This window comes from Bos indicus x Bos taurus, chromosome 3 (genome assembly GCF_003369695.1).
Source record: "Bos indicus x Bos taurus breed Angus x Brahman F1 hybrid chromosome 3, Bos_hybrid_MaternalHap_v2.0, whole genome shotgun sequence".
Taxonomy (NCBI): Eukaryota; Metazoa; Chordata; class Mammalia; order Artiodactyla; family Bovidae; genus Bos; species Bos indicus x Bos taurus.
In genome coordinates this window covers 119,783,094-119,810,928 of record NC_040078.1, presented here as the reverse complement: position 1 = coordinate 119,810,928, position 27,835 = coordinate 119,783,094, and the positions used below count along the sequence as shown (strand labels likewise).

Below are 27,835 nucleotides of genomic sequence, written 5' to 3'. Positions count from 1 at the left end.
TCACCTGTCTGTCTGTCAGTCTCTCTGCCCCTCCTCCCGGCTCTGCCCTCATGCTCTCTCCTCGTTCCCTGGAGGCTCCTGTCTCACTCTGCTAACCGTCTTCCTCACTCTCGTCCTGTCCCCGTCACTGTCCCCCCTTTCTTCCTTCCACACTACCCACCCCTGCGCTCTCACCCCCGTTCTCTCTTGCTTTCTCCCCATCTGTCTCTCCTTCTCTCCCATCTCTCACTTTTTCTCTGTCCCAGAGACTGTCTCTGTCTACAGCAGCTCCTAACACCCAGGCTGAGGCCTTAGATGGCTCCTGGGACTCCACTTCTGGCCCTTGTAGATACCGTGTCACCTGCTGACACAGAAGTTAACTGTCTCCCCACCTCTCCCTACACCTGAACTTGGAGCTCAGGACCAGCTGCTCACACTCAGGCCTGGGCCAGGCCTGGGACCGACAAGGCAGCTGAGGACCAGCCCTCCCTGGCGGCAGCCCCCGAGATGATGGGGAGTGGGCCAGGGTGGGAAGCAGCTGGCAGGGCCCGTGGAGAGCCCCCAAGTGGAAAGCCCTAGAAAGCCACCTGGGAGACGCCCCAGGCGCTCCACCTCCCACTACGCGGCCATGGGTGGCACAGAGCCCCAGCGGAGCCCTTTATTCTGGCCCCTGTGGGGCAGTAGCAGAAGACTGGCCATCAGAGCCTCAGGCACCCGGCAGACACCCCCGTCCCAGTGCCCCAGGTGTGCCAGGCTCTGGACACAGCAGGGTCCCTGGGCTTGGCCCTGCTCAGGCCCCATTCCTCCTGTGCCCATCCTGTCCGTCTTCTGCCCCGGGGGTGGGGGTGTTGCCTCCCCAGGCTCCATGCCCAGGTTGTCCTGCTGAGTTGAGCCTCCTGAGAGTGTCCACAGCCCACGGCCCACAGCGAGTTCAGGACAGATCGTGGGGCTCCTTGTCTCTGGTCACTGTTCCCCCTGGGAGGGGAGCCATGGCTCACCTCCTAGGTCAGGGTCATGGTCACACTGTCCTTGCTCTTGTGGGCCTTGGCTCTGGGGGATGTGGTTGACACAGACGCCTCCTGGAACTCCTTGGCCATGAAGTAGTAGCAGATGGCGTCTAGGCAGCAGTTGGCATCTGAGAGTCTGCTCGTGATCTGCATGGCCACCTTAATGGCGCAGGTCTGCAGGCCCAGGGCCACGCGCATGGTCAGCACCATGTGGAAGGGCAGGAAGCAGACCACGAAGACGGCCAGGTTCGCCAGGACCATGCGAGAGGCTTTCTGCGTGGCTTCCGCCTGGCCCGGGTTAGCCTCGGGCCTCTGGGTCAGGGCGGTCACCACCTGCAGAGAGCAGAAGACCAGCACGGCCAGCGGCAGGTAGAAGCCCAGCAGCGAGAAGACCCCGGTGTAGGTGCTCCGCCCGGAGCGGACGGCGAAGCAGAAGCCACCGTCCTGCACGTCCAGGAACCAGCGGAGCACCAGGGAGCCGAGGACCACGGCCCAGAGCGCGGTGCACACAGCCGCGGCCCGGCCAGGGGAGCGGAGCCTGCGGGCGCGCAGCGGGTGCCGCACGGCCACGTAGCGGTCCACGGCGATGGCCGTGACCAGGCTGATGCTCATGTACCTGTTGAGCAGGTAGACGGCCTGGGAGATCTGGCAGAGCGGCGTGTCCTTGGAGGTCTGCTTCTGGAAGTACAGGAAGGAGGGCAGGGCGCAGAGCAGGCAGAGGTCGGCCACGGCCAGGTTGGCCATGTAGATGCGGGTCTCTGTCCACCGCGGCAGGCGCCAGCACAGCACCCAGAGCGCCAGGCCGTTGAGCAGCAGGCCGAGCGCCAGGAGCCCGCCCATGTACGTGTAATAGACTGGGTTGGCATCCCAGGAGCTGCAGTTGCTGCTGTTCATGATCCCGGGGCTGCAGAGGGGGAGCAGGGTGTGAGATGGGTAGGCCAGCCGGGGGAGTCTGACCACCCCCACCTCAAGAACCCCAAGTTGACCTGCCCAAGGACACCCCAAGAAGCCCCGAGGCACCCTCTAGGCCACCTATGGGAAACCAAGGCCTTCAGAGGCCCGTGGGCCTGAGATGGCTCGGGGAGCCAGCCTGGGGCTGGACCCAGGTCCCTGTGCCTGAGCCTGCCTCTGCAGGGACCTGCTGGCTGCCGGGCAGAAAGGACACCCCCAGCCCCAGCCACGCCAGCTCCACCCGCTCTCAGACCCCAGGGGCCCCACTCCACCAGCTCTCAGTATGGGGACCCAGGGGTGGCCAGCCTCGCCCCAGCCCAGTGCCATGCTCACCAGGGGAGGCTCAGAGGCAACTGCGAGACAGGGACCCCAGGAGCCCTGGAGTCTGAAAGCGGGTAGACTGAGGGGCCCGTGGGGTCCCAGCGTGGCTCACTGCCCCCCTCCATGTCTTCCGCAAACCTGGCTGCAGGAGGCACCCGCGTCTGACGCACTCCTGCACCTCAGCAGGGCGGGCATCTCTCGACCGGGCCCTTCCTGGCTACCGAGGTCCAGGGCAGCAGGGGCCACAGCTCGGGCCTCCAGAGAAGTCCAGCCCCCCTCTCTCTCCTGTGCTGTGTCCTCTTGCTGGGGGGATGGTGGCTGGGTGCTCTGGTTCCCAGCCTCCCTCCCTCCTCCCCTCTGAGAGCCTCCCCGGCTGCCCTCAGGCCCACCTAGCCTGGCCTGATGCCCCACCTGGTTCGAGAGTCCCCTTGAGTTCCCCGTGGTCAGGGCTGCCCTGTGGTTCTGGCGGCCTTGGGGTGTTGCTGGGTGACCTCCACCCAGTCGTTGTCAGAAGCTCCCACACGGCCTCACCCTCCACACCTCTCGCTTCCCTGCGCACGCTCCATGACAGCCCAGGACTGCCAGGACCAGCTCACCAGCCTGGGGATGGACTTGGTCAGCGGTCTGATGTTCCTGGTGTGGCACCCTGAGCTGGGCGGCACCCGGAGGCATGGGTGTCAGACGTGTGGAACCATGGAGCAGGCCTGTGTGAGTGGCAGGCACCCTCTGGACCCCCTCCCACCCCTCACCTTGCTTCCTCCGGCTGGAAGGGCCTGGAGGGGTCGGGGGAGAGGCCTTCCTTCCTCCATGAGCACCGGGCCCCCTGGGGGCTCCCTGACCTTCAGGCGAGGTCGAGAAGGGGGTTCAGTCCGTCGGGGGGTGGAGTCTGCTCCCCTGCCCCCGCTCACACACAGGAAGGGAAGAAACATCCAGAGGCGGGGGTATCAGGCTCACGGGCGCCGGGGGTGGGAGTGGGCGCTCATTGCCTGAGACACAGCCCCCTGGGAGTGTCCAGGCCACAGTCCATTAGGGGAGCTGGAGCACAGACCGCAGCGAGTAGCGGCAGAAATATTCCACCAATTGTCCCGGTGAATCCCTTCTGAATTTTAAGTGCCCATTTGCCAGCAATTCAAGCTTCACGAATGCTTCCGACGTGTGTGAAACCTCTCTCCTCATGTTTGAAGGACTGCGCTTGTTCACCCCTTGTTCTGTGGCCCCAGGCCCGTGCCATGCGGCTCCCCAGACTCCAGAACCCACTGGGGCAACTGCTGGGGTCCTCCCTGCCTGCCGTCTGCCCCTGGCCCAGAACCCCCGAGCCTGCTGGGAGCACAGGGTGATTCTGCCACATGCGCGCCTCCGGGCTGTCTCCCCACCCAGCCGGGGTCCAGGACGGCCCCTCGCTACTTGGGGCAGCGAGGCCTGCTGCAGCGGTCACCCAGGCGCTGCCCGGGACAGCAGGGGGAGGCAGGCCTGTCCCTCACGGGATGCCCTGCACCCGGACGGCTGTCTCGGGGCTGTGTCCTGCTCCACACTCGTGGGTGTGTTAACTTTCAGTTAACAGCCTCGTGTGGCCCAATATTTGGAGAGAGCAAGTTAAAAAAGCTAGCTGCCATCTTTACGTTTTCCCCTTTATAATGACTGATAACTGTCAGGGAGAAGGACATCAACTCTGTGAGATTATCAGGGTGCACGCGAGCCTTGCAGGAAATGCCCTGCTCGTGGGGCCTCTCCCTGGGGGTGGAAAAGGTTTGGGGGGGGTCAAGTCCCATGGTCCAGCTCAAACAGCATGGGGTCCCCAGAAGCCATGACAACCCACTCAGGTCCTGCCTACCCCAGGCGAGGGCGCGGGGCCCCTGGGCAGGGGTGGGCGGCGGCCGGGGCTCAGAGAGCTCAGCTGTGGGGGCACCGCCACTTCCTGCTGGGGGAGGCGGCCCCTGGAGAAGGGCGGCACCCCAGAGGCTCCGCTTCCTGCTCCCACCGTGGTGGCGGGTCAGTCCGCTCCCCCAGCGGGGTGGGAAGCCACCCTCGCTGCGGCGCTGAGGTGCCTTTGTCAGTCCCACACCCTAAGTGGGATCTGGGGCAGAGAGTGGACTGCTGACCCCCGTTGTCCGGGCGCCGAGGAGTCCTCTGGAGCTGGGAGCCCAACTTAGAAATAGCCCAGGACCTGGGACAGGTTTCACAAAGCCGCGTTCACTGTGCTAGGGCCCCCCTCAGACCCCTCCCTTCTAGCTTCAGACACTGGTCTCAGCCCACGAGAGACTTCAGAGACTCGAGTGAGGGGGACCAGGCCCCAGGAGTCACCCCAAGTTCCTCTGCATCGCTGCCCATGAGGGACGTCCCGGTGCCAGACCATCAGCCCCTACAGGGTTCTCCTACAGGTTACCCGCTGAGGTTCAGAACCCTGGCACAGCCTTCGCCTGCTGAGACCCCCTCACCCTCACCCTCTGAGACGCCCTCACCCTCACCCCTGAGACCCCTTCACCCTCACACTCTGAGACCCCCTCACCCTCACCCCTGAGACCCCGTCACGGCCCTCACCCTCTGAGACCCCCTCACCTTCACCCTCTGAGACCCCGTCACCCTCACCCCTGAGACCCCGTCACGGCCCTCACCCTCTGAGACCCCCTCACCTTCACCCTCTGAGACCCCCTCACCCTCACCCCTGAGACCCCGTCACGGCCCTCACCCTCTGAGACCCCCTCACCTTCACCCTCTGAGACCCCGTCACCCTCAACCCTGAGACCCCGTCACGGCCCTCACCCCTGAGACCCCCTCATCCTCACCCCTGAGTCCCTGTCAAGGCCCTCACCCTCTGAGACCCCGTCACGGCCCTCACCCCTGAGACCCCATCACAGCCCTCACTCCTGAGACCCCCTCACCCTCACCCCTGAGACCCTATCACGGCCCTCACCCTCTGAGATCCTGTTACAGCCTTCACCCTCTGAGACCCTGTCACGGCCCTCACCCGAGACCCCGTCACGGCCCTCACCCCTGAGACCCCATCACGGCCCTCACCCTCTGAGACCCCGTCACGGCCCTCACCCCTGAGACCCCATCACAGCCCTCACCCTCTGAGACCCTGTCACGGCCCTCACCCTCTGAGACCCCATCACCCTTACCCTTTGAGACCCCGTCATGGCCCTCACCCCTGAGACCCTGTCACCCTCACCCTCTAAGACCCCATCACCCTCACCCCTGAGACCCTGTCACGGCCCTCACCCTCTGAGATCCTGTTACAGCCCTCACCCTCTGAGACCCCGTCACGGCCCTCACCCCTGAGACCCCATCACGGCCCTCACCCTCTGAGACCCCATCACGGCCCTCACCCTCTGAGACCCTGTCACGGCCCTTACCCTTTGAGACCCCGTCACGGCCCTTACCCTTTGAGACCCCGTCACAGCCCTCACCCCTGAGACCCCATCACGGCCCTCACCCTCTGAGACCCTGTTACAGCCCTCACCCTCTGAGACCCCATCACGGCCCTCACCCCTGAGACCCCGTCACGGCCCTCACCTTCTGAGACCCCATCACGGCCCTCACCCTCTGAGACCCCATCACGGCCCTCACCCTCTGAGACCCTGTTACAGCCCTCACCCTCTGAGACCCCGTCACGGCCCTCACCCCTGAGACCCTGTCACGGCCCTCACCTTCTGAGACCCCGTCACGGCCCTCACCCTCTGAGACCCCGTCACCCTCACCCTCTGAGACCCCGTCACCCTCACCCTCTGAGACCCCATCACGGCCCTCACCCTCTGAGACCCCGTCACGCCCTCACCCCTGAGACCCCGTCACGCCCTCACCCCTGAGACCCCGTCACGCCCTCACCCCTGAGACCCTGTCACGGCCCTCACCCTCTGAGACCCCGTCACGGCCCTCACCCTCTGAGACCCCGTCACGGCCCTCACCCTCTGAGACCCCCTCACCCTCACCCTCTGAGACCCCGTCACCCTCACCCTCTGAGACCCCGTCATGCCCTCACCCCTGAGACCCTGTCACGGCCCTCACCCTCTGAGACCCCGTCACGGCCCTCACCCTCTGAGACCCCATCACGGCCCTCACCCTCTGAGAAACCCTCACCCTCACCCTCTGAGACCCCCTCACCCTCACCCTCTGAGACCCCATCACGGCCCTCACCCTCTGAGACCCCATCACCCTCACCCTCTGAGACCCCCTCACCCTCACCCTCTGAGACCCTATCACGGCCCTCACCCTCTGAGATCCTGTTACAGCCCTCACCCTCTGAGACCCTGTCACGGCCCTCACCCTCTGAGATCCTGTTACAGCCCTCACCCTCTGAGACCCTGTCACGGCCCTCACCCTCTGAGATCCTGTTACAGCCCTCACCCTCTGAGACCCCGTCATGGCCCTCACCCTCTGAGACCCCCGGCCCCTGCAGGCACTGACCTGACTCGCTGGTTCCCTCCTGAGCTGCTGACGCCTCGACAGGTCCTGCCGAAGGGCTGGTGGGGAAGCGGGGCCGGGTGAGCCGGGTCCCTGCACCGTCCTGACCGCACCCTCAGCGCTGGCAGGCAGTGGGCGGGCTGATGGCAGTGACAGCCCATGGGGCTCCCCACCGCCTGTGCCAGCCCAGACCAGGGCTGCCTGGGGGACTCCTGGGAGAGGAAGTGGGAGGCCAGCGGCCGCCTCTGTTGACACCCCAGAGAAGCAGTGGTCTTTCTGGAGACAGCAGAGCCAGAGGTCGAGACCTCCCGTGGTGCAGAGGCACCTTCCCCGTCATCTCCCGGGCGGGGCCCCTGTGTCTGCGGTCAGTGCCCCCACCCTCCCCCGCGTCCTGGCAGGAAGGCCCTGCACCTTCGCACGCACAGCAGCATAGCACAGCCCACTCCGGGTGGGCTTCCTGCTGCTCTGCTCCAGTGCCTGACTCCCCCCGCCCCTCCACCAGCTAGCCTCCTCACCGCCCCTCTGCAGAAGCTGTCCTTGCAGACTACCCCCTCCCCTTCTAGAATGTTCTCTCTGTGGCTCCTCCAGGCCCTCCTGGAGTTGTGTTCCCTCCCCTCTGAGCTCAGGGCCCCAGACCCTGCTCAAAGGGACCGCTCCGCCCTCCCCTTGCATCTGAGGACAGCGCCTTGTCCCCTCGGCTTGGGCCATCCACACCTGACCTCAGTACCTCTCCCTGCATGGCCTGCGAGGGGCTGGGGCAAGTTCGACCCCACCCTGCCCGTTTCCACAGGCAGAACCTGGGGCTCCATGAAGGGGACTGGCTGGCCTCCTGACTCGGGAACCAGGGACCCTGCCCTGAGGAGGGGATTGGGCTCACCCTGCAGACCAGGCTGGAGGGTCCCACTGGCTCCTCCCCTACCGTCCCTCCTCTCTGACCATCTCCTCCCCACCAGCCCCCAGCCTCCACAGCCCTCCGCGCCCCTCTGCAACCTAGCGTTCAGCCATAGACCTTCTCCTGAATTTTTCCCGTGCCCTGGTCCTGGCTTGTGGCCGGGACCCCTCCTGCTCCTGCACAGGGCAGGGCCTCACAAGTCCCATTCACGGGTCAGCAGGGCCCAGCGGAGGAATCAACTGGGTGGCCAGCGCCTGGGAACAAGCAGAGTCTTGGCCAGAGCAGGCGCGTGTAAACATGAGTGGCTGAGGCCTGGAGTGGGGTGCAGCCCCCCCGCCGCCCCACCCCACAGCCCTTCCCTCCACTGGCCCTGCAGCCGACTCACCATCCCCCCACCGTGGAGGGAGGGCAGGGCTGGGTCCTTTCCTCCAGGTCCACTGGGTTCCCTGGGGTCCAAGAGGGTTGGCCCCACCAGGCTGGCTTCAGAGTCCAGACCAGACCCATTCCCGCTGCCGGGCGGGCTCAGAGCCCTAAGGCGCCCTCTGCAGAGCAGGGCAGGCAGGGCCCCGCGGCCCCGCTGCTGCTGCAACCTCAGGCTCAGACAGGGCTCCGTCTCCGAGGTCCCCACCCTCACTGCTCAGCGCCCCTGGCCCCAGCACCCACCTCTCCTGCTTCACACCTGCCCGAGAGCCTGTGTGGCAGCCTGTGGGGGGTAGGGGTCCAAATGCGGGACTGAAGGCAGGGGCTCCTTCTGCCCTGGGGTCTTGGCCCTTCACCCCTCGGAATAGTTGGAGTTTGAGAGAAAATACTGCTGGCAATGCTGCAGGAGGTTGGCATCCCTGCCCTGTCCAGATGAACCTCTTCCAGGGAAGTGCCCGGGAGGCGGGGTCGCTCCCTAGGAGGCTGCTGGGTGTGCCCAGGGCCCCCATCCCCATCCCCATGCTTGGCCCTGGGAACCGCGCTGCCTCCAGGACCCCTTTCCTCCACCACCGCCACCCCCAGTCTCCTCACCTGGGGTGGGAGTGGTGTCCCCGCCATCAGGGGCCAGAGGCGGGGGACTCCCGGCCCAGGTCCAGGAGTCCTGAAAGCGGGGGACTCAGGACCCGCCCAGAATGAGGGCAAAGGACCCTGAGGACACCCAGGTGGGATGTCACGAGCCTCGCAGTGTGGCCACTGGCCGAGGGCCTTCATGCCTCAGCGGTCCTCCCCAGGGCTCCGTGACTGTGTGCCCACTCTGGCCTGGCTCTACACTGGTCTGCCCCCTTCCGTGCCCACCTAGCTGCCTCACTCGTGGGCACCACGCTGGATACGGCTGGCAGGGCGTTGGGGAGATGGCCCTGGGGGACGCACCCGGCACAGGGGGAGCCTACACTCACCTCGTGGGGTTCACGGAGGGCAGGTCAGGACGGGAGGCTTCCAGAAGGAGGCAGCCCTGAAGCCGACCCGGGAGGTGGGCGGAGCGGAGTGGGGAAGGGCTTCCTGCAAGATGGAAGGGCGGGAGCCGCGGTGCCTCCGCGCTGGAAGGGGAGGCTGGAGGCGGGGCGGGCCGGCCTCGCTTTCACAATCTGGGCACAGCTGGGCGGAGGGGGGCAGCGCTGTTCGCGGGGAGACGTGGCCACTAGTGTGGGCGCAGGGGCTCCCGTCACCGCCCACCGCAGCCTGAGGCAAAGGAGCGCTGGTCCTACCAGCCGTTGTCTGACACTGCTTCTCCGCTGCTCCTGGACCTTGCCTTGTCTCCGGAGTATTGCAGGGGAAGACAGTTTACCCTGATTACTGACCGCGGGCCCTTAGATGTAGGGGTGGGGGCAGCACCTCGCTGGCCTCGCCCAGCCCCAGCCCTGCCCCAGTCACCTCGGGGAGGGGGCCGAGGGCACCCCGGGGGCCGGGCCTCTGGGCCGCAGGCTCAGCCTTCTGTTGCTGCCAGCACTTTCTGTTCCCCTCTTCTCAAAACCGGGCTGGGAAACACCCCCGCCACCACCGCTGGTCTGGCCCCAAACCGGCCTGGGGCCTGTTATTCGCCTGCTGTCACTGTAGTGGGCAAGGCAGGGGTGACTATGGGACACCGCTCGGGGGGTGGAGGAGGAGGGGGGACACCCGTGGAGGCTGCCGGGGGTGGGGACACTGCTGGGGGAAGAGAGGGGAGGGGAGGGCATGCAGCTCGTCCCACCCACGACTGACACAACGCACAGCTCCCCCCACCCCGGGCTCACCCCTCACCCCTGGGACCATCCTCACTCCAGGCTCAGCCCTCACCCTCACCCCACCCCAGGCTCAGCCCTCACCCCTGGGGGCCATCCTCACCTGACCCTGGCCTCACCCCTGGGACCACCCTCAACCCAGGCTCAGACCTCACCCCTGGGACCATCCTCAGCCCAGGCTTAGCCCTCACCCCTGAGGACCATCCTCACCCCAGGCTCACCCCTCACCCCTGGGGACCATCCTCACCCCACCCCAGGCTCACCCTTAACCTCAGGGGCCATCCTCACCCCAGGCTCACCCCTCACCCCTGGGGACCATCCTCACCCCAGGCTCACCCTTCACCCCTGGGGACCATCCTCACCCCAGGCTCACCCCTCACCTCTGGGGACCATCCTCACCCCAGGCTCACCCCTCACCCCCGGGGGCCATCCTCACCTGACCCCGGCCTCACCCCTGGGACCATCCTCACCCCAGGCTCACCCCTCACCCCTGAGGACCATCCTCACCACAGGCTCACCCCTCAGCCCCGGGGGCCATCCTCACCCCAGGCTCAGCCCTCACCCCTGGGGCACCATCCTCACCCCACCCCAGGCTCACCACCCACCCCTTGGGACCATCCTCCCCACCACCTCACAGGAAAATGAGGCCCCATCTTGAGGAAACACCATTGAACTCTACCCCAGGCCTGAAGACGGCAGGCCCTGTTCCCCTGGGCTGTCTGCCCCCCCGACACTGTCCTGAGGCCTTGGGCTCAGGTGTGTCCTGAGCCGCCAGGCCGGCCTCAGGGACCCAAGGAAGGCAGGGTACTGGACTCTTTCCAGCCAGGCTGCTCGCTCGCCCCTCCTCCCTGGGGTCCCCCCACGGCAGCCGCTCCACCTCCAGGCACGTCCCTCTGGGGGTCTGGGCCCCCCATTGGCTGTTTCTTCCTGGACTCGCACCCTCCATCTTCCTGCAGGCCGGTCCCTGATGAAGGGGAAGTTGGATGAGCCCAGCTCTGCCCCCAGCCCCCCAAGGGACCCCGCAGGCCTGAGCTGTCGAGAGCCACCTGGGGACGGTGTCCCCTGTGAGTGGACGGCGGGGAACAGCCAGCATGGGCAGGGGCCGGGGGCCGGCTTCTGTCCTTGGGCCCATCACCGTGCCTTGGCTGGACTCCTGCCTGCTGGACGCTCACTCCCGAGTCACCGGCTGAGGTGACACAGGGGACAGGACTCTGCTGTAAGACCAGGCGGCCTCGGTCCTCGTGGGGCAGGCTGCCCGGGCGTCTCTGTACTAGACCCGCTATTTTGACATACAGTTGAACTTTTCCACAAGACAAGTTTATAAAAATGGAGAAGCGGTGTGCAGCGGGGGTCGGCAGTGGGTGGGCGGTGAACTGGCCCCTCAGCCCCGAGATGTGGCTGCCTGGCAGCAGCTCTTCGGCGTGACACGCCCTCCCTCCACTCGAGACTTGTCCTGTGTGAGGCTCACCCTGCCACCACCGCAGGCCCTCGGATGTGACCTGTGACTCATCTCCACGCACTGACCACCGGCCTATCAGATGGGACTGCCGCGGAAGTGGTTGAGGGGTAAGGAGAGCCAAGGCCTCAACCCGACCGTGGGGGTGGAGGGCCGGGGACGGGCACAGCCCCAGCAGCTCTGCCACCCGCCTCCTCACCTCCTCAGTGAGAAGTGCAGGGCGCCAGGGACCCCGCCTCCCGCCCCGCCCCCACCGGGCTGGGGGCAGGGACCCCCACGGCCGGTGCCGGGGGCCCTCCCAGGAACCCTCCAGCCCCTGCAGCGGCCGCCTCCACCGCTCCAGGAAGCACTCTGCGGCCTGAAGCCTGCCTGCTCAACCGCCCGCCCCACACTCTCCATCGCTCAGCACCTGTGGCTGAGCGGGGAGCAGGCTGGGGGCCAGAGAGCAGGACCTGGCTGTGCCCGGGGCGGGCTATTCCCACACAGGCTCCTGCTCCCGCTCCCGCTCCAGGGGCAGAGTCCGGGGGACACAGCCAGGCCCAGGGGAGCAACCAGGCTCGGGAAGGCCGTGGAGGATGCGCAGCCACGCGGCCTGCCCGCTCGGGGCCTCTGGCTTGCACTGCGCCCTGGGCCCTCCTGCCGGTGAGCCCACGAGGGGCAGGTGTTGAGGGGCCCAGGGACGACCGCTCTGTTTCCAGAAAGGAGCCGCTCACTCGGGCAGCGGAGCCCGCGGTCCTCTGGTCAGACGACCAGCACACCAGACGCCCTCCAGGCTCTGGACTGCCGCTGCGCCTGTGACCGCCACTCAGGCCAGGGGCCTGGTGGCCAGAGGGCACATGTCCAGGGCGCGTACTCCCAGTCCTGCGCCTGGGGCGGGCAGCCCTGCGCTCTTACCACACGCTTCCCCGAGGCCCCCAGGCCCCTCGTGCTTCCAGACAGACCCCCTCAGCCCTACTGTCCTCTGTAGCCCCTGCCACAGCCCTTCGCCCTGGACCCCAGGGTGCCCGAGAGAGGCCGAGCCAGTCCTTTCCCAGCTGGGGGGCTTGTCCCACGGAGAGAAACCGCACAGCTGGGGCCCCTGAGCGGTTGTGAGGCTCTGCTGGCCTGGCCTGGCTGCCCCCAGGGTCACCTCCAGCTCCCCCTTGGGGAGTAGTTGGGCCTGAGAGGTGGACCTGTCGTTCTGGCCCACAGAATCGGACCCACAGGCTGGGCAGGGGGGCCCCGGGCTTCCCAGTGCCTGGTCCTTGCACCCCGTCCCGCCAACAGTAGCGTTACTCAGGGGCCAGGGCCAGGGGCAGCTCTCCTCCTGCAAACCCACCTCAGACATCACGGGCAGGCAGAGCCCAGACGGGGACACGTGAGCACCACCCCACCTCCCTGGCCTGGCTGGGCTGAGGAAGGGGTCCCCGGCGGCTCATGGGGCCTCCTTCAGGGTGGCTGCCAGGCTGCCCGCTCTGCCTCCTGCTCTGAACCCTGGGATCCCCCACAGCCCCCCACAGTGGTGAGGAGCTGGTATGGCTGGCCACAGGTTCCTGCCTCCCCCAGGGCCTCCTTCCCCTTTCTCTGCCTGGGGTTTGTCTGCCTGGAAGGACCACTGCCCCACACCAGCCCCCCTCCTGGGGACACCGCCTCCCTGCGGCCTCTGACCACCAGCACCCGCCTGGTCTCGGGCCTCCCTTCCCAGCAGAGATGGCCGTCTGGGCCTGCCCCGTCCAGGCAGCCCCTGCCCACTCTCTGCCCCCCTTCCTCTCCAGGCACCCACTCCCTGCAGGGGTCCCTGCAGCCCAACAGCGGCTCCCAGGCCCTGCTCCCCGGTGGCAACCTCAGGCTGGGGAGTCTGGTGGGCAGAGAGCAGGCATGTGCCTCACACATGTCATCCTCACCTTGAAGTCAGCAACCAGGTTCAGAGCACCCCGGGGCTCTGTCTCTCCACGAGGGGGTCCTCCGCCCCTGCCCCCAAGGGCAGGCGGCCTCCAGTTCAGGCTGGTATGAGCCAGTCTGTCTGGGGAGAGCCCAACTTGATCAGCACCCCAGCGATGCTGAGGCAGGAGGCCCTCTGGAGGGTGGGCAAGATGCCGACCGGTAGAGCGACAGCTGGACGGTTCACAGAGAAGGAGGTGGAAGCGGCTCGAAAGAGGGCCCTCAGTGTGTAGGGAGTGGGAGCCCTGTCTCCCGTCAGGTGGGCCAGAGCCAAGTCTGACAACCATCCATGGGGGGAGGACACCCTTGGACACTCTCCTCTGACCTCTAACCCCCCGGAGGGGCACTGGGCAGCATCCCGCTTTGACCCCATAACCCCACCTCTGGGAATCTCCTCCACGGATGGACAGCGGACCTAGGGAGAGGGTGCAGGAGAGGCTGACCTGCAGTGCTGCAGGGCAGCAACAGCCTGGACCCCACTCAGACAGCTGTCCACGGGCCTGGGTGGTGTGGCGTCTGTCCCGTCCCCACCACGCAGAACTGGGCAGTTGCAAAAAGGGAAGAGAAATGTCTTTGTACACAAGTGTATGGTTATCTCCAGGATATACAGCTAAGTGAAAAAAGGATGTTGATGCTCATATATTTATGTAGGAGCAGAAGGCTATATTTTTACAAATGGAAGAATAAGCCATAACATTTGTTTAAAATTAAATTGCTACCTACAGGGACTAGGCAGAAAAGAGGTGAAGGGGGAGAGGGATCGAAACTGGACTTCGGTGAATATTTTGTTTGTAGATTTGGCTTTGGAACCAGGTAAATATTTATGCAATTACTAAATTAAATTACATTATATTTTAAAAGGGATTCTTGAACTTGAAAGCAAGGTGAAGACAATTAATTTGCAAGATCAGTTGGTAGCATAACCCTACCAAATTCTTCCAAGTGATTTTAAAATCCAGTATTTCGATTGTACATCCTTACAACCTGACAACAAAGAGAATGGCTAAAACGTTCCATTGTGTGTAATCACCTTCCAACTATTTTAAAGACACTGTTTTTCCTGTACGTCTGTGTAACTCAATGATTTTTGTAAAAGTGCATCTTAAATTATTTTCAGTAACCATGTTGTTGATAAGAGTGTGAGGTTTTTATTTTGAGACTGTTGTGCTATGGGATAAAGCAAGTGAATAATTGTGTTGGGTATTGTTGAGACGTCCGCTGTAGGATAAAGGTGTATCATCAATAAAACTTAGTGAAAACCAAGCAGATCTGGGGCTTCCCTGGTGGCCTAGTGGTAGACAGTCCACCTGCCAGGCAGGAGACATAGGTTCGATCCCTGGTCTGGGAGAATCCCAGGTGCCTCGGAGCAATGGAGCCTGGGTGCTGCAAACATTGAGCCTGATCTCTAGAGCCGGGGAGCCACAACTCCCAAAGCCCATGCACCACAAAGCCCGTGCTCCGAAAAAATAAACCATCGTAACGAAGCCCACGCTCCATACCGGAGGGTAGACCCGCTCGCCACAGCTAGAGAAAAGCCTGTGCAGCTGTGACGACCCAGGACAGCCAAAAACAAACAAGGACAAAAATCTACTTGAAAAAGAAAAAAAGCCAGCAGGCCTGAATTTGAGTGAAGAGTATCGGTTTGTACTCGAACTGTGTCTTATCTTAAAGATAAAGCTTCTTGGTTCTGACTGCTGATAAGGCTTAGAAACCAACATGCCTAATAGCCAGATTGTGGTCTCTGGCTAGCGTTTCTCATGAGGAGGAAGGGGGCCCGCAGAGAGAAGTAGATGCTTTTAGGTCTGGGTTGGGGAACAGATAAGATGCACCCAGAATGGCTTTTCATACCAGAAAGCAAAGCAGATCAAGACAGTCGCCAACATCAAAGGGACTCGAGAGCCAAAGCAAGCTCACTCCCCGTGGCCAAAGACAGGATCATCTAGTGTCCATAAGGAGAGTGATTTTTAACAGATTGAAACACAGTGTTCACATCCATGAATTTTCAATTGTACTTAAAAAAAAAAAAAAAGTTGCTTCATGAAGTGGTCCCGCCAAACCCCCCAAATCACACCTGAAACTGATCTAAGCTCTGGAGTTGGTCACCAGTGACAGGAGCTGCAGCGGGCACAGAACAGCTGGCGACACCCCAGGGGTGCCCCCGGTGAGCCCTGGTCTGGGGGCCGCTCTACATGGCCAGGCCCTGAGGACAAGAGTCAAGAGGGGAGGTGAAGGGAGCTGGGGGAGGGCAGACTGGGAGTTTGGGGTTAGCAGATGTAAACTCTTATAACTCTTATAAACAGCAAGGTCTTCCTGTACAACACAGGAAACTATTTTTGGTATTCTGTGATAAACCATAATGGAAAATATGCAAAAGACTGCATATATACATACATATGTACACACACGCATACTGGGAATGACTGAGGGCAGGAGGAGAAGGGGGCGACAGAGGGCAAGATGGTTGGTTGGCATTACCCACTCCATGGACAGGAGTTTGAAGCTCCGGGAGTTGGTGATGGACAGGCAGGCCTGGCATGCTGCAGTCCAGGGGTCGCAAAGAGCCGGCCACGACTTAGTGACTGAACAACAACACACATATGTATGTCTATGTATGACGGAATCACTTTCCATACAGCAGAAGTTAACACACATTGTAAATCAACTGTGAGAAAAAAGAAGTGAAAACGTTAGCCTCTCAGTGGTGTGTGAACCCTTCGAAACCTCATGGACTGTTGCTCAACAGGCTGCTCTGTCCGTAGGATTCTCCAGGCAAGAATACTGGAGTGGGTAGCCATGCCCTTCTCCAGGGGATCTTCCGGACCCAGAGATCAAACCTGGGCCTCCTGCACTGCAGGCGGACTCTTAACCATCTAAGACACCAGGGAAGCCCAAACTCCACCTCTATTTTTTACAAAAAGGGGAGGTGAAGAGACGGGGCACACTTGGTGGTGCGCCCGTCAGGAGGGGACGTGGACTCTGGGCCTGCCAAGCTGCTGGTGGCCAGGCAGTCAGGATGCTGAGTGGAGCGCCATTTTCACAATCCAGCTTATCCACTCAGTGCGAGGGCGCGGACAAGGGCGGGGAGGGAGGGTAGCTCCACTCTTCCCCGTGGGACCGCGGGCGGGTCACACAACACGGGGGGATCTTCTCTACTGAGAAGCTCCCCCAGGTGTGGCCCTGGAGTGTGGGGGACTGAGGGGACAGGCTGAAACAGGTAGAGTTGGGGCAGAAGCACCTCAACCCAGTCCCCCCAAGGAGGCCTCGATGGCGATGCCTGATGCCCGGGCTGGGAAGGCAGGGGTGTGAAGAGCACGGCCCCGCTGGGCAGGGCTGACTGCACTCTCTGAGAAGCCGGTGGGCGAGGCCTCGCCATCACACACGGGATTCGGGATTCGGGCCTGCAGCCAGAACCCTCAGACCCCAGTGCGTCCAGATAAACAGTTGTATAGGTGCCTGTGACAGTGGGGAGCGGGAGCGCTGGCTGCTTGCCTGATGCAGGGTGGCAATGACCTTGCAGTGTGCTTGAAAGCCTTCATCTTTCATTTATGCAGAAGCTTTGGTAGATGACCTGATATAATGTCTGGTATTTGTTTTAAAACCTCCCCTCTGGTGGGGCAAGGGCAGATAAAACTGTGTGAGTCATTTGATCACTGTTGAAGTTGGGGGTGGCGGGCACTTGGAGTTCACCATAGCCTTCTTTTATGAAAATTATGCCTACTGGAGATTTTCCAAAATAAAAAGTTTTAAAAAGATGGCCAACACCCTGCTAAAAATCCACAGACAGTATGGAAAGTACATTCGGGACTTTTGACTCCCAAGTGGTGAAGGAGACGGGGTTCTCTCAGCGGTCCTGGAAAGATGAGACATCCCTGAGCATCAGAGGCTTGAGGGGCTGATGGCACAGGGCAACCCTGGGCCAACCTGTGCCCGGGAGAGGACTCCTGCCCAACAGAGAGTGGACGGGCTGTCTGAGCAGGGGGGCGGGGGCAGGGCAGACGGCGGAGCTGCACTCGGTTGACTTTCGGATGTGGTTGGTGCAGCACAGCCCCCACGGCCTGTCCATATGTGCATGCGTGCATGCATGCACACAAACACATGCACACACATACATGTGCACACGCCAAACACAGAGGCACAATCACAGGTACACATACATGTGTGCACATATAGGTATACACGCACACACACACGCACACATACAGCAGTTCGGGGCCAATCATGGGCCCGACACTCGCACTGGCTCACCCTCACGCTCTCACCTCCCCCACCCGCCTGTCCTGGGCCCCTCGCTGCAGGCCCCCCGTTTGCTCCCCTCCCCCATCTGCTGAGCCCCCTCTGGCAGGCCCCGAGCCGAGCGGCTGGTCTCCTGCTCGAGGTTGGCGTGGTGGGGCTGCACTTCTAGGAAGTCAGCAACCAGGCAGATTGTCAGATTGCAGGGCTGCGGAAAGCCGGTGGGCTGGGTGCTGCTCAGATGAGCACCCGGGACAGGGTGGGGACCGGGGAATCTGCTTCCCCGGGGGCCGCTGGCTGCCTGAGCAGCTGCTTGAGCAGGAGGGAGAGGACTTGGGGGACCAGTCCCCAGGGAAGGCCTGCAGGCCAAAAGCACAGACCCGTCGTCCTCCGTGGTCCTGCAGTGCACCCCCATACTTCACGCTCTGGAGAAGACTGGCCTGGGTCTGCTCACTGCCTGCCTGCCTCGCCCCGGGGCGCAGCTGTCTGCAGGGCCCAGCTAGAGCATATACAGTACCTCAAGCCCACCAGGCCCAAGTTCTCCAGAAAGACACCCACACGCACAGAGTCTGCTGCCTCAGTCCCTCCGCCTCCACCACTGTGTGGGCCTGGGACCAGGGGACCCTCCCCGGTCAGCGCCCAGAAACATCCTCCCTGAGGGCCTCTGGCTGCCACACCACAGACCCTGCAAACCCCCCATACACCACCTTATTCCACCTCCCAGCAGCACTTGGCAGCGGTGACCCATCCCTAGTTCTTTAAGTGTTTTAATACAACATGGACCGGATCTAGATGCACACGAGGTGCTCATGTACAGGTAAGGAGGAGGTCCTCAGATGGCCTCGAGGCCCCTGCACGCTGCTGAGACTCAGGACCACCTGGGGGCGGCGCCTGGGGGCACTCGCTAGGCGGCTGCCCTCCGGCTCTGCATGGCGCCAGTGCCGTGCTCTGCTCCTCTCTGGCCTTTCCTCCCACCCCTGTTCTCCATGTGGGCCCGAACTTGGTCCTTGGTCCTTGGCTGAGTTTCACGGGGCTTTTCTCACCTGATCACACTCTTCGTAACAGATTCACCCAGTCCTACTGGCCCAAGAATCGCCCCGTGCCCATGACCCTGCCAGCAGCTCCAGCTCAGACCTCTGGACTACACATGGGCTGCCCACCCGGCATCTTCTGGATATATAACACGCAATTTAAGTGCAACCTGGCCAAAACTGACCACATCGTCAAACCCCTTCATCGCCCCCCGACTCTGTAATCTTCCTTCAAATTTCCCTCTCTCAGAAAATGAACCAAAACTGATCACATCTTCAAGCCCCTTTGTCATCCCCCACACTGCAATCTTCCTTCAGAGTTCCCTATTTCAGAGAATGATTCCTCTTGTTGCCAAGGCCAGATATTTGAGGGTCATTTTTAACACACAAATTTCCCCTGTCTCTTACATCCAATCAGTCATCCGTAAGTTAAATATGCATATTGAAAGCCCAATAGCAACCACTGAAAAGATAAAACAAAGAGGTATAATAAATAGAAAAACAGAGGAGATAAATGGACTATAAAACCAAGTATTCCAGTTAATCCAATAGTGAGGAAAAGGAGCAAAGAACAGATGAGGTAAATAGAAAACAGCAAGATGGCAGATTTAACCCAACCATACCAACAATCACATTCAATATAACTGGTCTAAATACTTCAATTAAAAGACAAAGATTATCAAATTGGATTAAAAAAGCAAGAGGTGAAAATACACTATGTAAATAATAGACATTTTACAAATAGATTCAAAGTAAAAAATGATAACAAAGGGAAAGAGTGGAAAAGATAGAAAATGAAACACTGATCATAAGAATCATAAGGGCTTCCCTGGTGGCTCAGCTGGTAAAGAATCCTGGCAATGCGGGAGACCTGGGTTCAATCCCTGGGTCAGGAAGATCTGCTGCAGAAGGCAAAGGCTACCCACTCCAGTATTCTGGCCTGGAGAATTCCGTGAACTGTATAGTCCGTGGGGTCGCAAGGAGTCAGACACGACTGAGCGACTTTCGCTACCACTGTCACTGACCATGAGAAAGTTGGGCTGCTGCTGCTGCTGCTAAGTCGCTTCAGTTGTGTCCTATTCTGTGTGACCCCATAGACGGCAGCCCACCAGGCTCCCCCGTCCCTGGGATTCTCCAGGCAAGAACACTGGAGTGGGGTGCCATCGCCTTCTCCGAAGTTGGGTTGGGTATATTGGTATCTGCGTGTGTCTGTCGCTCAGTCATGTTCACCTCTTTGCGGCCCAGGGACTGTAGCCTGCCAGGCTCCTTTGTCCATGGACTTCTCCAGGCAAGAACACTGGAAATGAGCTGTCATTCCCTTCTCCAATATTGATCTCTAAGTAGATTTCAGTACAGGGAATCTTACTGGAGATAAAAGGTGAAGCTTCATAATCATCAAAGTGTTAAGTAGGTAGAATAGGGAAAAGGAGTCCAAAATGGCCGTGGCTAAAAGACAAGGAGGGTCAAAGGAAGGTCCGAGGACCAGAGTGAAGACTTCAGGCAGAACAAACAGCACTCCTGGCTAAGCCCAATTTGCATAGGGCAGGCCCAGGTGGAGGAAAAACATATAAAAGGAGGAGCCAAAGCGCTTTCTCACGGATTCTCTCTCCCGCGTGTGTGCGCTCTTTTTTCTCTCTCTCTCTCTCACACTCTCCTGCTATCTTCTAAATAAAATGGAGCTGTAACACTGATTTGCCTAAGAGCTGTAGCACGGTTTGTCCAAGACCCAAGAGCTGTGACGCGCCGAGGGCTTTAATGTCCGTCGCTCCAAATCTTTGTTGTGACGAGACAAAGAACCGAGGAACATACACTCGCGTGACATCTATGGTGCCGTGACTCGGGTTTAACCTGGCTGAAACAACCTCTGCGCAGAAGAGGCCAAGCACAGCAGGAGCCCAACTCAGCGAAACTCCCGCGCTGGAAGCAGAAGGCAAAGAAACCCAGCGCAGGGGAAGGCCCATCGTGCTGGAAACCGGGACAGCGAAAAACGAACTCAGCAGAAAGCTCACGCGGCCCAGTCTCAGATTCCAGAAGACCTCCGGTTAAGGTAAGAGGTCCTCGCTCCTATGGCTGGAGGGACCTTTACAATCTCTGGTTTCTTGTTTCCTCTAACCTGCTGCGAACAGGCGGGCGGCAGGGGCACAGTTGAGGGACTCTGGGGAGGCTGCTCCTTAGCACGTCCCAAAGGCGCTATCTGCTGAGCCCCAGGAGCTGTTACCCAAGTCGGTGGGGGTTCTTCTGTCCTTTCTCCTCTCTGTGCCAAGGATCAGACCAATGAAACTGTGAGCCCCGGTCAGATATTTAGCAAACTTTCTGGCGGGCTATGAAGGGGATTCCTTGGCACGTTTTTCCCACTGCTTTTTCCTCCTGTCCTTCAGCTCTCTCCTGGGACTCAAGCCCAGCTAAAACTAGTGAAACTCAGGCTCTGATGTCTCATTGCAAACATTCATTGAGAGACAAAGCGATAAGAGGTGGATTTGTTAGGATCCAGAGAGAAGCCACGCTTCGGGGTGTGAACCATTGCAAGGGCTTGCAAGGGCAAGGGCTGCAGTCATGGAATTAGGCCTGGCTAGGTTTTGTGAGGGGGTGGAATTCATATGCTAATGAGTGAGAGGACCATCCCAGCCATTGGGGGACCACCCACTCCTCCCTCTTCTGACCTTGTGCCTTGGAGCTGTCCTGCCACCTCTGGGGTGTCTGTTGGCTTATAGATTGGGGATTAAGGTTTACTTGAATTTGACTTGTCATCTTGGACCCAATTGATTTTAATTGGTTTACATTATACCCTTGTGCTATGTCATTCTTTCAAAGGTTGTGCTCTGCTCCCTTCCCTCCTGTTTCATGCTCTTTTCCTGAGCCCCATCCAGACCCACAAGGTTGCCTCTACAACTTCTGGAGAGACAACCAGAAAATAGCTGGCCTTGGGAGGGAAATACTCTATAATATCCAACCCCCTAATCCTACCCAGTACTGGTCACACTGGAGATCTTGGGGACGCCCAAACTCCAGTCCAGGGGGTCCCAGGAGGTCATCACGCCTTGACCTGCCTAGGGATCAGTCTTCGAAAGGTTGTCACGCCTCAACCTGTTCGGGGATCCTCTAGTCCCAGGGGTCCCAGGAGGTCGTCACACCTCGACCTGCCCAGGGACCCAATCCTCGGGCGGCTGTCATGCCTCGACCTGCCTGGGGATTCGATCTCTAGGAGGCTGTCACGCCTCAGTCTGCCTGGGGATCTGCACCCTGACCCGGGGACGCCTGGCTCTCAGGTTGCAACAGTTCTGGGTAGGATAAGCTTCAGAAAGACTCACCCCTAAGGAAGTCCACCCATGGAAACATAAAGAAGCCTATTACCTGTGGGACTGTGCCCAGTCTCAGCAATAATTCAGGAGCCCAATGAGAACCCCATTGCCTTTCTGGAGAGGCGAAAAGAGGCACTCCAGAAGTTTACCAACCTGGACTTAGACTCTTACGAGGGACGGGTGATTTTAAAGGACAAATTCCTGTCCCAATGTGCATCAGATATCAGAATTAAGTTACAGCAGCTACAACAGCAGGACACTGCTGCCTCTTTAGATGAGATGGTCCAGACAGCCACCAATACCTTTTATAACAGAGAACAGGAGAAGGAGGCCAAGGCCCAGGAGAAGGAGAGAAAGAAAGAGACAAGGCATTCCCAGATGCTGGCCGCCCTCCAGAGAAGCCCTATGGCAAACCCCGAGTCCTCGAGGGACAAGGCACGAGACAGATGCCTGATCTGTAGACAGGCGGGACATTGGGCCAAAGACTGTCCAAACCGTGACAAGTCTCCTAGAACGGCTTGCCACAAATGCCATCAACTGGGACACTGGGCGGCACTCTGCCCTCGGGACCCAAGAGCCTCAAGGTCAAGCACCAAGCCTACCCTCACGATGGTTCAAGAGGACTGAAGCGGCCCGCTCCAGCCAGCCCGCTGTCACAGATAACCATCACGGGGCTGGAGCCGAGGGTGCAACTGGATGTGGCAGGTAGGTCCCAGAATTCCCTGGTTGGCACAGGGGCTCCCTACTCTGTCTTGATCTCCTACTCCAGAGCCTTCTCTTCCCAAACCTGTACCACTTCGGGTGCCACAGGAAAAGCAGCTCCTAAAAGATTCACCCGAGCACTTCTTTGTTGCTGGGATGGACAAATATTTTCCCACCAGTTTCTGGTGGTCCCTGAGTGTCCTACCCCCTTATTGGGAAGAGATATACTCACTAAACTGGAGACCGCCCTTGTGATGGGAAATTTTTCAGCCCCTAGAGCTCTACAGCCCCTGCTTACTACTGAAGAACCCATTACACCTTCAATAGAGAGGGACCAAAAACTATGGGAAGACAAAATTAACCCCCAGGTGTGGGACCAGGGGATTCCTGGGCGAGCCCACCAAGCTGAACCAGTCATCATTGTCCTCCGAGATCCCACTCGGTTTCCTAACCGGAAACAATATCCTCTCAAAAGAGAGGCTCGGGAGGGACTACAGCCTTTAATAGATAAATTCCTTGCTTGTGGGCTATTGGTCCCTACCAGTTCGCCATGTAACATCCCAATTCTCTCAGTAAAGAAAAAGGACGGAACCTGGCGACTGGTTCAAGATCTCTGGATCATAAATGAAGCTGTAGTCCCCCTCCATCCCACAGTACCCAATCCCTATGTAATCTTGGGAGAAATCCCACCCAGTGCCAAGTGGTTTACAGTCTTGGACCTCAAAGATGCATTTTTTTGCATACCACTGGCTAAAGAATCCCAATACCTCTTTGCCTTTGAGTGGGAGGCCCCAGGAGAAAAACACCAACAGATGACTTGGACAGTATTACCTCAGGGGTTCAGAGATAGCCCCCACCTGTTTGGACAAGCCCTTAGCCGGGATCTCCTAGATCTGGACCTGGGACCTAATGGGAAAACATTACAATACGTAGATGACCTACTAATCTGCTTTCCAGATGAGAAAAGTGCCCAACAACATGCAATTCGGGTTCTAAACTTCTTGGCAGAAAGGGGATATAAAGTCTCCCGTGCTAAGGCACAGATGGTCGAGACAAAGGTCACTTACCTGGGAGTTCAGATTACACACAGGTCCAGGAGGCTGTCCTCTGATCAGGTGCAAGGAATCCTCCAGTTGCCCTCCCCCACGACTCGAAAACAATTGCGAGCTTTCCTGAGGCTAACTGGTTATTGTAGAACTTGGATACCCAACTACGGTCTAATTGTCCAGCCCTTATATGAAAGTTTAAAGGGACAAGATGATTCAATCTCACTGATGTGGGGAACTCCTCAAAAGAAGGCAGAGGCTACACTAAAACAGGCCTTAATTCAGGCACCTGCCTTGAGGTTGCCAGACCCAGAAAAAGCAGTCCAACTTTATGTCCATGAAAGAGAGGGAATAGCCTTGGGAGTGTTAACTCAAAGGTTGGGATCTGAGCCCCAGCCTGTAGCTTACTTATCCAAGAGGCTCGATCCAACTTCCCGAGGTTGGCCCCCCTGCCTTCGAAATCTTGCAGCTATTGCAATCATGATAGAAGATGCTTTAAAACTCTCCTTTGGGGGCAAACTAACTATTTTTACCAGCCACCAAGTAAAACAACTCCTAAATGGGAGAGGCCATTTATGGATGTCTAATCAAAGAATCCTCAGATATCAAGTAATGCTGATGGAAAATCCAGGCCTCACTATATCCCCTTGTGAGGTTCTTAACCCAGCCACCCTCCTCCCTACCCCCGAGGGCTCTCTCCCGTTTCACTCTTGTCTAGACACCTTGGACCACTGGACAAAACCCCGAGAGGGATTGTCAGAAGATCCTCTGACCAATCCTGGGGAAAGCTGGCACACTGATGGAAGCAGCTTTGTCGTGAATGGAAAAAGAAGAGCCGGGTATGCAGTAGTCTCCAGTTTTGAGACCATAGAGGCTAAACCTCTGCCACCAGGTACTTCAGCCCAATTAGCTGAGCCCATAGCCCTGACTCTAGCTTTAGAGCTGGGAAAAGGAAAAAGAATAGCCATTTACACTGACTCCAAGTATGCCTTTCTGGTGCTACACGCACATGCGGCTGTTTGGAAAGAAAGGGGCCACTTGACCACCCGAGGGTCCCCAATCAGATATGGTGATCAGATTCTTCGACTCTTGGAGGCGGTCCATCTGCCCACTGAGGTTTCAGTCTCCCACTGTAAAGGACACCAAAAAGGGAACACGGAAGTGGCACAAGGGAACCAAGCAGCTGACCAGGCAGCTAGGAGAGCAGCGTTACAGAACCATGACCTGATAGGGATTGCCACCTTAGTTCCACAGGCTAATTTGCCAGAAACTCCTTCATATACTGAAGGTGAGATTCTTAAAGCTAAGAGAGAGGGCTTTCAAGAAGATCATATGGGGTGGTTCCAAAAGGAGGGACTCCTTTTTCTGCCTGGAAGCCTCCAATGGAAGCTGGTTAACTCCTTACATGCCACAACTCATTTAGGAGAAAAGGCCCTCCAAAGATTACTAGAAAGGTCCTTCAGAGGAACAGGCCTCCAAACAACTATAAGGCAGGTGGTCTCCTCTTGTCCCACTTGCAGGGGACCCGGGTTTGATTCCTGGCAGGGAACTAGGTCCCACGTGCCACAACTAAAAAGCCCATGTGCCACCACTAAGACCCAGGGCAGCCAAATACACAGATAAATATTTTTTTAAAAATTAGACAAAGATATTATTACAAGAAAACTATAGATCAACATCATGCCTGAACACAGACACAAAAATCCTTAATAAAGTATTAGCTTGGGACTCCCCTGGTGGTCCCGTGGTTAAGAATTCACCTTTCAATGCAACTGACTCAGGTTCAATCCCTGGCTGGTGAGGTAGAGCCCAAGTGCTCTGGGGCAACTGAGCCCACAAATCACGACTAGAGAAGCCTGAGTACTGCAACGAAGAGCCAACACGGCCAAAACAGAAGACTTAGCTGATTGAATCCAGTGCAGAAAACAAATAATCCACCATGAATAAGTATCCCAGGATTACAAAGCTTAATTTAACATGAGACTGTCAATCTGTGTAATTCACTATGCTAATGAAATAAAAGAGAACATATAATCCTCTCAATAGAAGCAAAAAAATGATTCTACAAAATTCAACACTCATTTATGATAGAAACAGCCAGTAAAGTAGGAATGGAAACCAGAATGCTCAAAACCACAAAACATTTTTGAGAGAAATAAAGAAGATCTCAGAAACAGAGAGCTACACCAGGCTCCTGGATTGGAGGGTCCTGGTTCTCCTTGCGGCGGTCTGGACAGCCAGGCTGATTGAGCAGCAAGCGTCGTGTGTGAGCTTTGCTTCCAAGGAACTGCAGCTCAGTCCACTCCCTCGGCCCTCACCCCTCGTCGGCTGCCAGCAGGACGCCCTGCTGTCTCTCTTGGAAGAATGCAGCAGCCTTCTGGCCGGGCCCTCCCTCCAGTCCGTTACTGAGATTTCAACCAGACACGTGCCAAACAGGCACACACCTGGCCCTACTCAAAACTGGGCCGGAGACCAAGCTCCTCCCGCGGCCTGAGGCCTCACTTCCGCCCTCCGCCCTCCGCTCTCCCCATGCGCCCCAGGCCACTCTCTGCAGGCATGCTCCATGCACTGAGGGTGCCCGATCCTCCCAGCCCTGCTCTGCAGCTGGCTACCCCAGTTGAGTCGAAGACCACCCACCCCCACCGCCACCCCCTGCGTCATCTGTCACCTCACTGCCAGGCCTCTCTGGTGACCTTGTGAAGACCCTGTCATCTGTCACCCCACGTCAGGCCTCTCTGGTGATCTTGTGCACACCGTCCTGCCTGCCTGGAGGGCAGGGACACCAAGGCCTCGTCCTCACGTCCTCACAGAGTGGCTTTAGAATGAATGGGCCAGGAGAGCAGGGTGGTGGACAGGGCTGTGCCGATGCCGGCGGGTCCCCTCTGTAAGGCTAGGACTGAGGGGTGAGCCCACAGGACTTACACACGCATGCCTCAGCAACCCAGCGTCACTCCTGCCCAGGCCCCGGACCCTGCAGGGGACCCTCAGGGGTCTGCCCAAGCCAGTGCTGGAGCCTTGCCCAGCAGCCTCACCTCCTGGGTTGTTTATGAAGGACCAGGAGTCCCAGGCGCCTGAGGCCGGGCCCTGGCCGCGCCTTTGTGTAGGGCATGGGGGAGTTAGGACATTGTGCACAGGCATGCTCCTGAGCAAACCTCCATGGCCAGTGTCTGAGGGACCCTGAGCAAGCCAGCTCCCGTGCCATTCTCAGGGCCGTGCTGTCTGGGCCCCAGCAGCCTGCACTTGCTGGGAATCAGAGGAATGGCCTGAAGGTCACTGCACAGACCGGACCCGCCCCAGGCTGCAGCCAGAACCCACGGCCGCCTCTGAGCTCCCCTGTGAGGAGAGGACCCCGGGAGGGGAGGGATGGGACCGGGGCTGCAGAGCTGAGCACTCCGCCGACTGGCGGGCCCTGCCTGCCTGCAAAGCTTGTCCTCAAAGCTAGAAAAGACTGCGTCTGATGGAGCAGCCATGTCCAAGGCCGAGTGCTGGGGTCATAAAGCCCAGAGGGTCCTCGGGAACAAAATGACTTCTCCCTTCATTTCAAAGCACAGTAAAAGCTAGGATGAATCTGTTAAATATCATGGAAGGAAAAGAAATTCAGTAGAACCAGATGAGGCAGACATGGGGCACTTAGCCAGGCATGCTTGTGAATGGAGACAGACAGACAGACAGACAGGAAAAAGGGCCTGGAGCATCTGAGAGCCTTGGCCCTGGCCTGGCTGGCCGCGTCCTGCCTCCTGCCCAGGACGTCCTGCCCTGACACCTGCTTTCAGGGAGCTAGGGTCTTGATACTCACCCTAGAAGCTCTGCCTCCCCCAAGCTGACCTCGCCTGGGGAGGAAGGGAGGGTGGGGAGAGAGGAGGTCCAGGGTTGAGACTGGGGTGGACTTGGCTCCCACCGAGGAGGCACTGCCCGCTGAGTCCGGAGCAGGAAGTGAAGACCGCAAGGAAACTCAGGCAGGCGTTTGGGGCAAAGTCTGCTGGGAAAGCCGGGAAAGGAGGCGCCCGCCCCTGCACCTAGACCCGCCCACCTGGGTCAGCCAGGAGACGTGCCCAGGAGGGAGGCGGTCTTCACCACCCGCATGCCCACAGATCGGGGACCCCAGGAGGGCCCCGGCCCTGGACACAGCCCTGGGCTCCGTGCAGGGTCCTCAGCTTGGCGCGGGTTCCGTGGAGCCCAGAGCAGGGCCTGGCTCCGTGTCAGTCAGTGTGGCAGAGGGCGGGGGCAGCAGTGGGTCTGCCCGGGGCCCCAGGCCCTCCCAGAGCCTGGGGTCCCGCCTTCTGCAGCCCCATTCCGCCCGGGAACTCTGCGCTGGGCCTGGGGGCGGGAATCAGATGTGATACTAGACGGGCTAATGCATCAGGACCTCCTCAGGATGAGGATGCTAATGCATCAGGACCTC

General features: G+C 59.4%; 1 protein-coding gene across 4 annotated transcripts; it reads right to left on the bottom strand.

Moving 5' to 3' along the window:
- Nucleotides 1-605: 605 nt before the first annotated feature.
- On the bottom strand, nucleotides 606-27,546 carry GPR35 (G protein-coupled receptor 35). Of its 4 annotated transcripts, none has more exons than XM_027538132.1 (3): nucleotides 8,928-9,689; nucleotides 6,663-6,718; nucleotides 606-1,890 (listed from the first exon to the last, which is right to left on the bottom strand). In XM_027538132.1, exon 3 carries the CDS (start codon nucleotides 1,878-1,880, stop codon nucleotides 981-983), a length of 900 nt encoding a protein of 299 aa, XP_027393933.1. In that variant the 5' UTR covers nucleotides 1,881-1,890; nucleotides 6,663-6,718; nucleotides 8,928-9,689; the 3' UTR covers nucleotides 606-980. The 4 variants fall into 4 exon arrangements, with proteins under 4 accessions (XP_027393933.1, XP_027393932.1, XP_027393935.1 ...); XM_027538131.1 differs by lacking the exon at nucleotides 8,928-9,689 and adding an exon at nucleotides 8,215-8,921; XM_027538134.1 differs by lacking the exons at nucleotides 6,663-6,718; nucleotides 8,928-9,689 and adding an exon at nucleotides 27,230-27,546.
- Between the last annotated feature and the right edge of the window lie 289 nt (nucleotides 27,547-27,835).

Bases quoted from the DNA above. Each gene is read 5' to 3' on its own strand.
- GPR35 (XM_027538131.1), bottom strand. From the start codon at position 8,742: ATGAAGGCCCTCGGCCAGTGGCCACACTGCGAGGCTCGTGACATCCCA. The intron at 6,719-8,214 runs GTGGGTGCTGGG...CTTCCCCACCAG, and splicing joins GCAGGTGTGAAGCAGGAGAG to CCCTTCGGCAGGACCTGTCG. The intron at 1,891-6,662 runs GTCAGTGCCTGC...CCCCCTCTGCAG, and splicing joins GGAGGGAACCAGCGAGTCAG to CCCCGGGATCATGAACAGCA.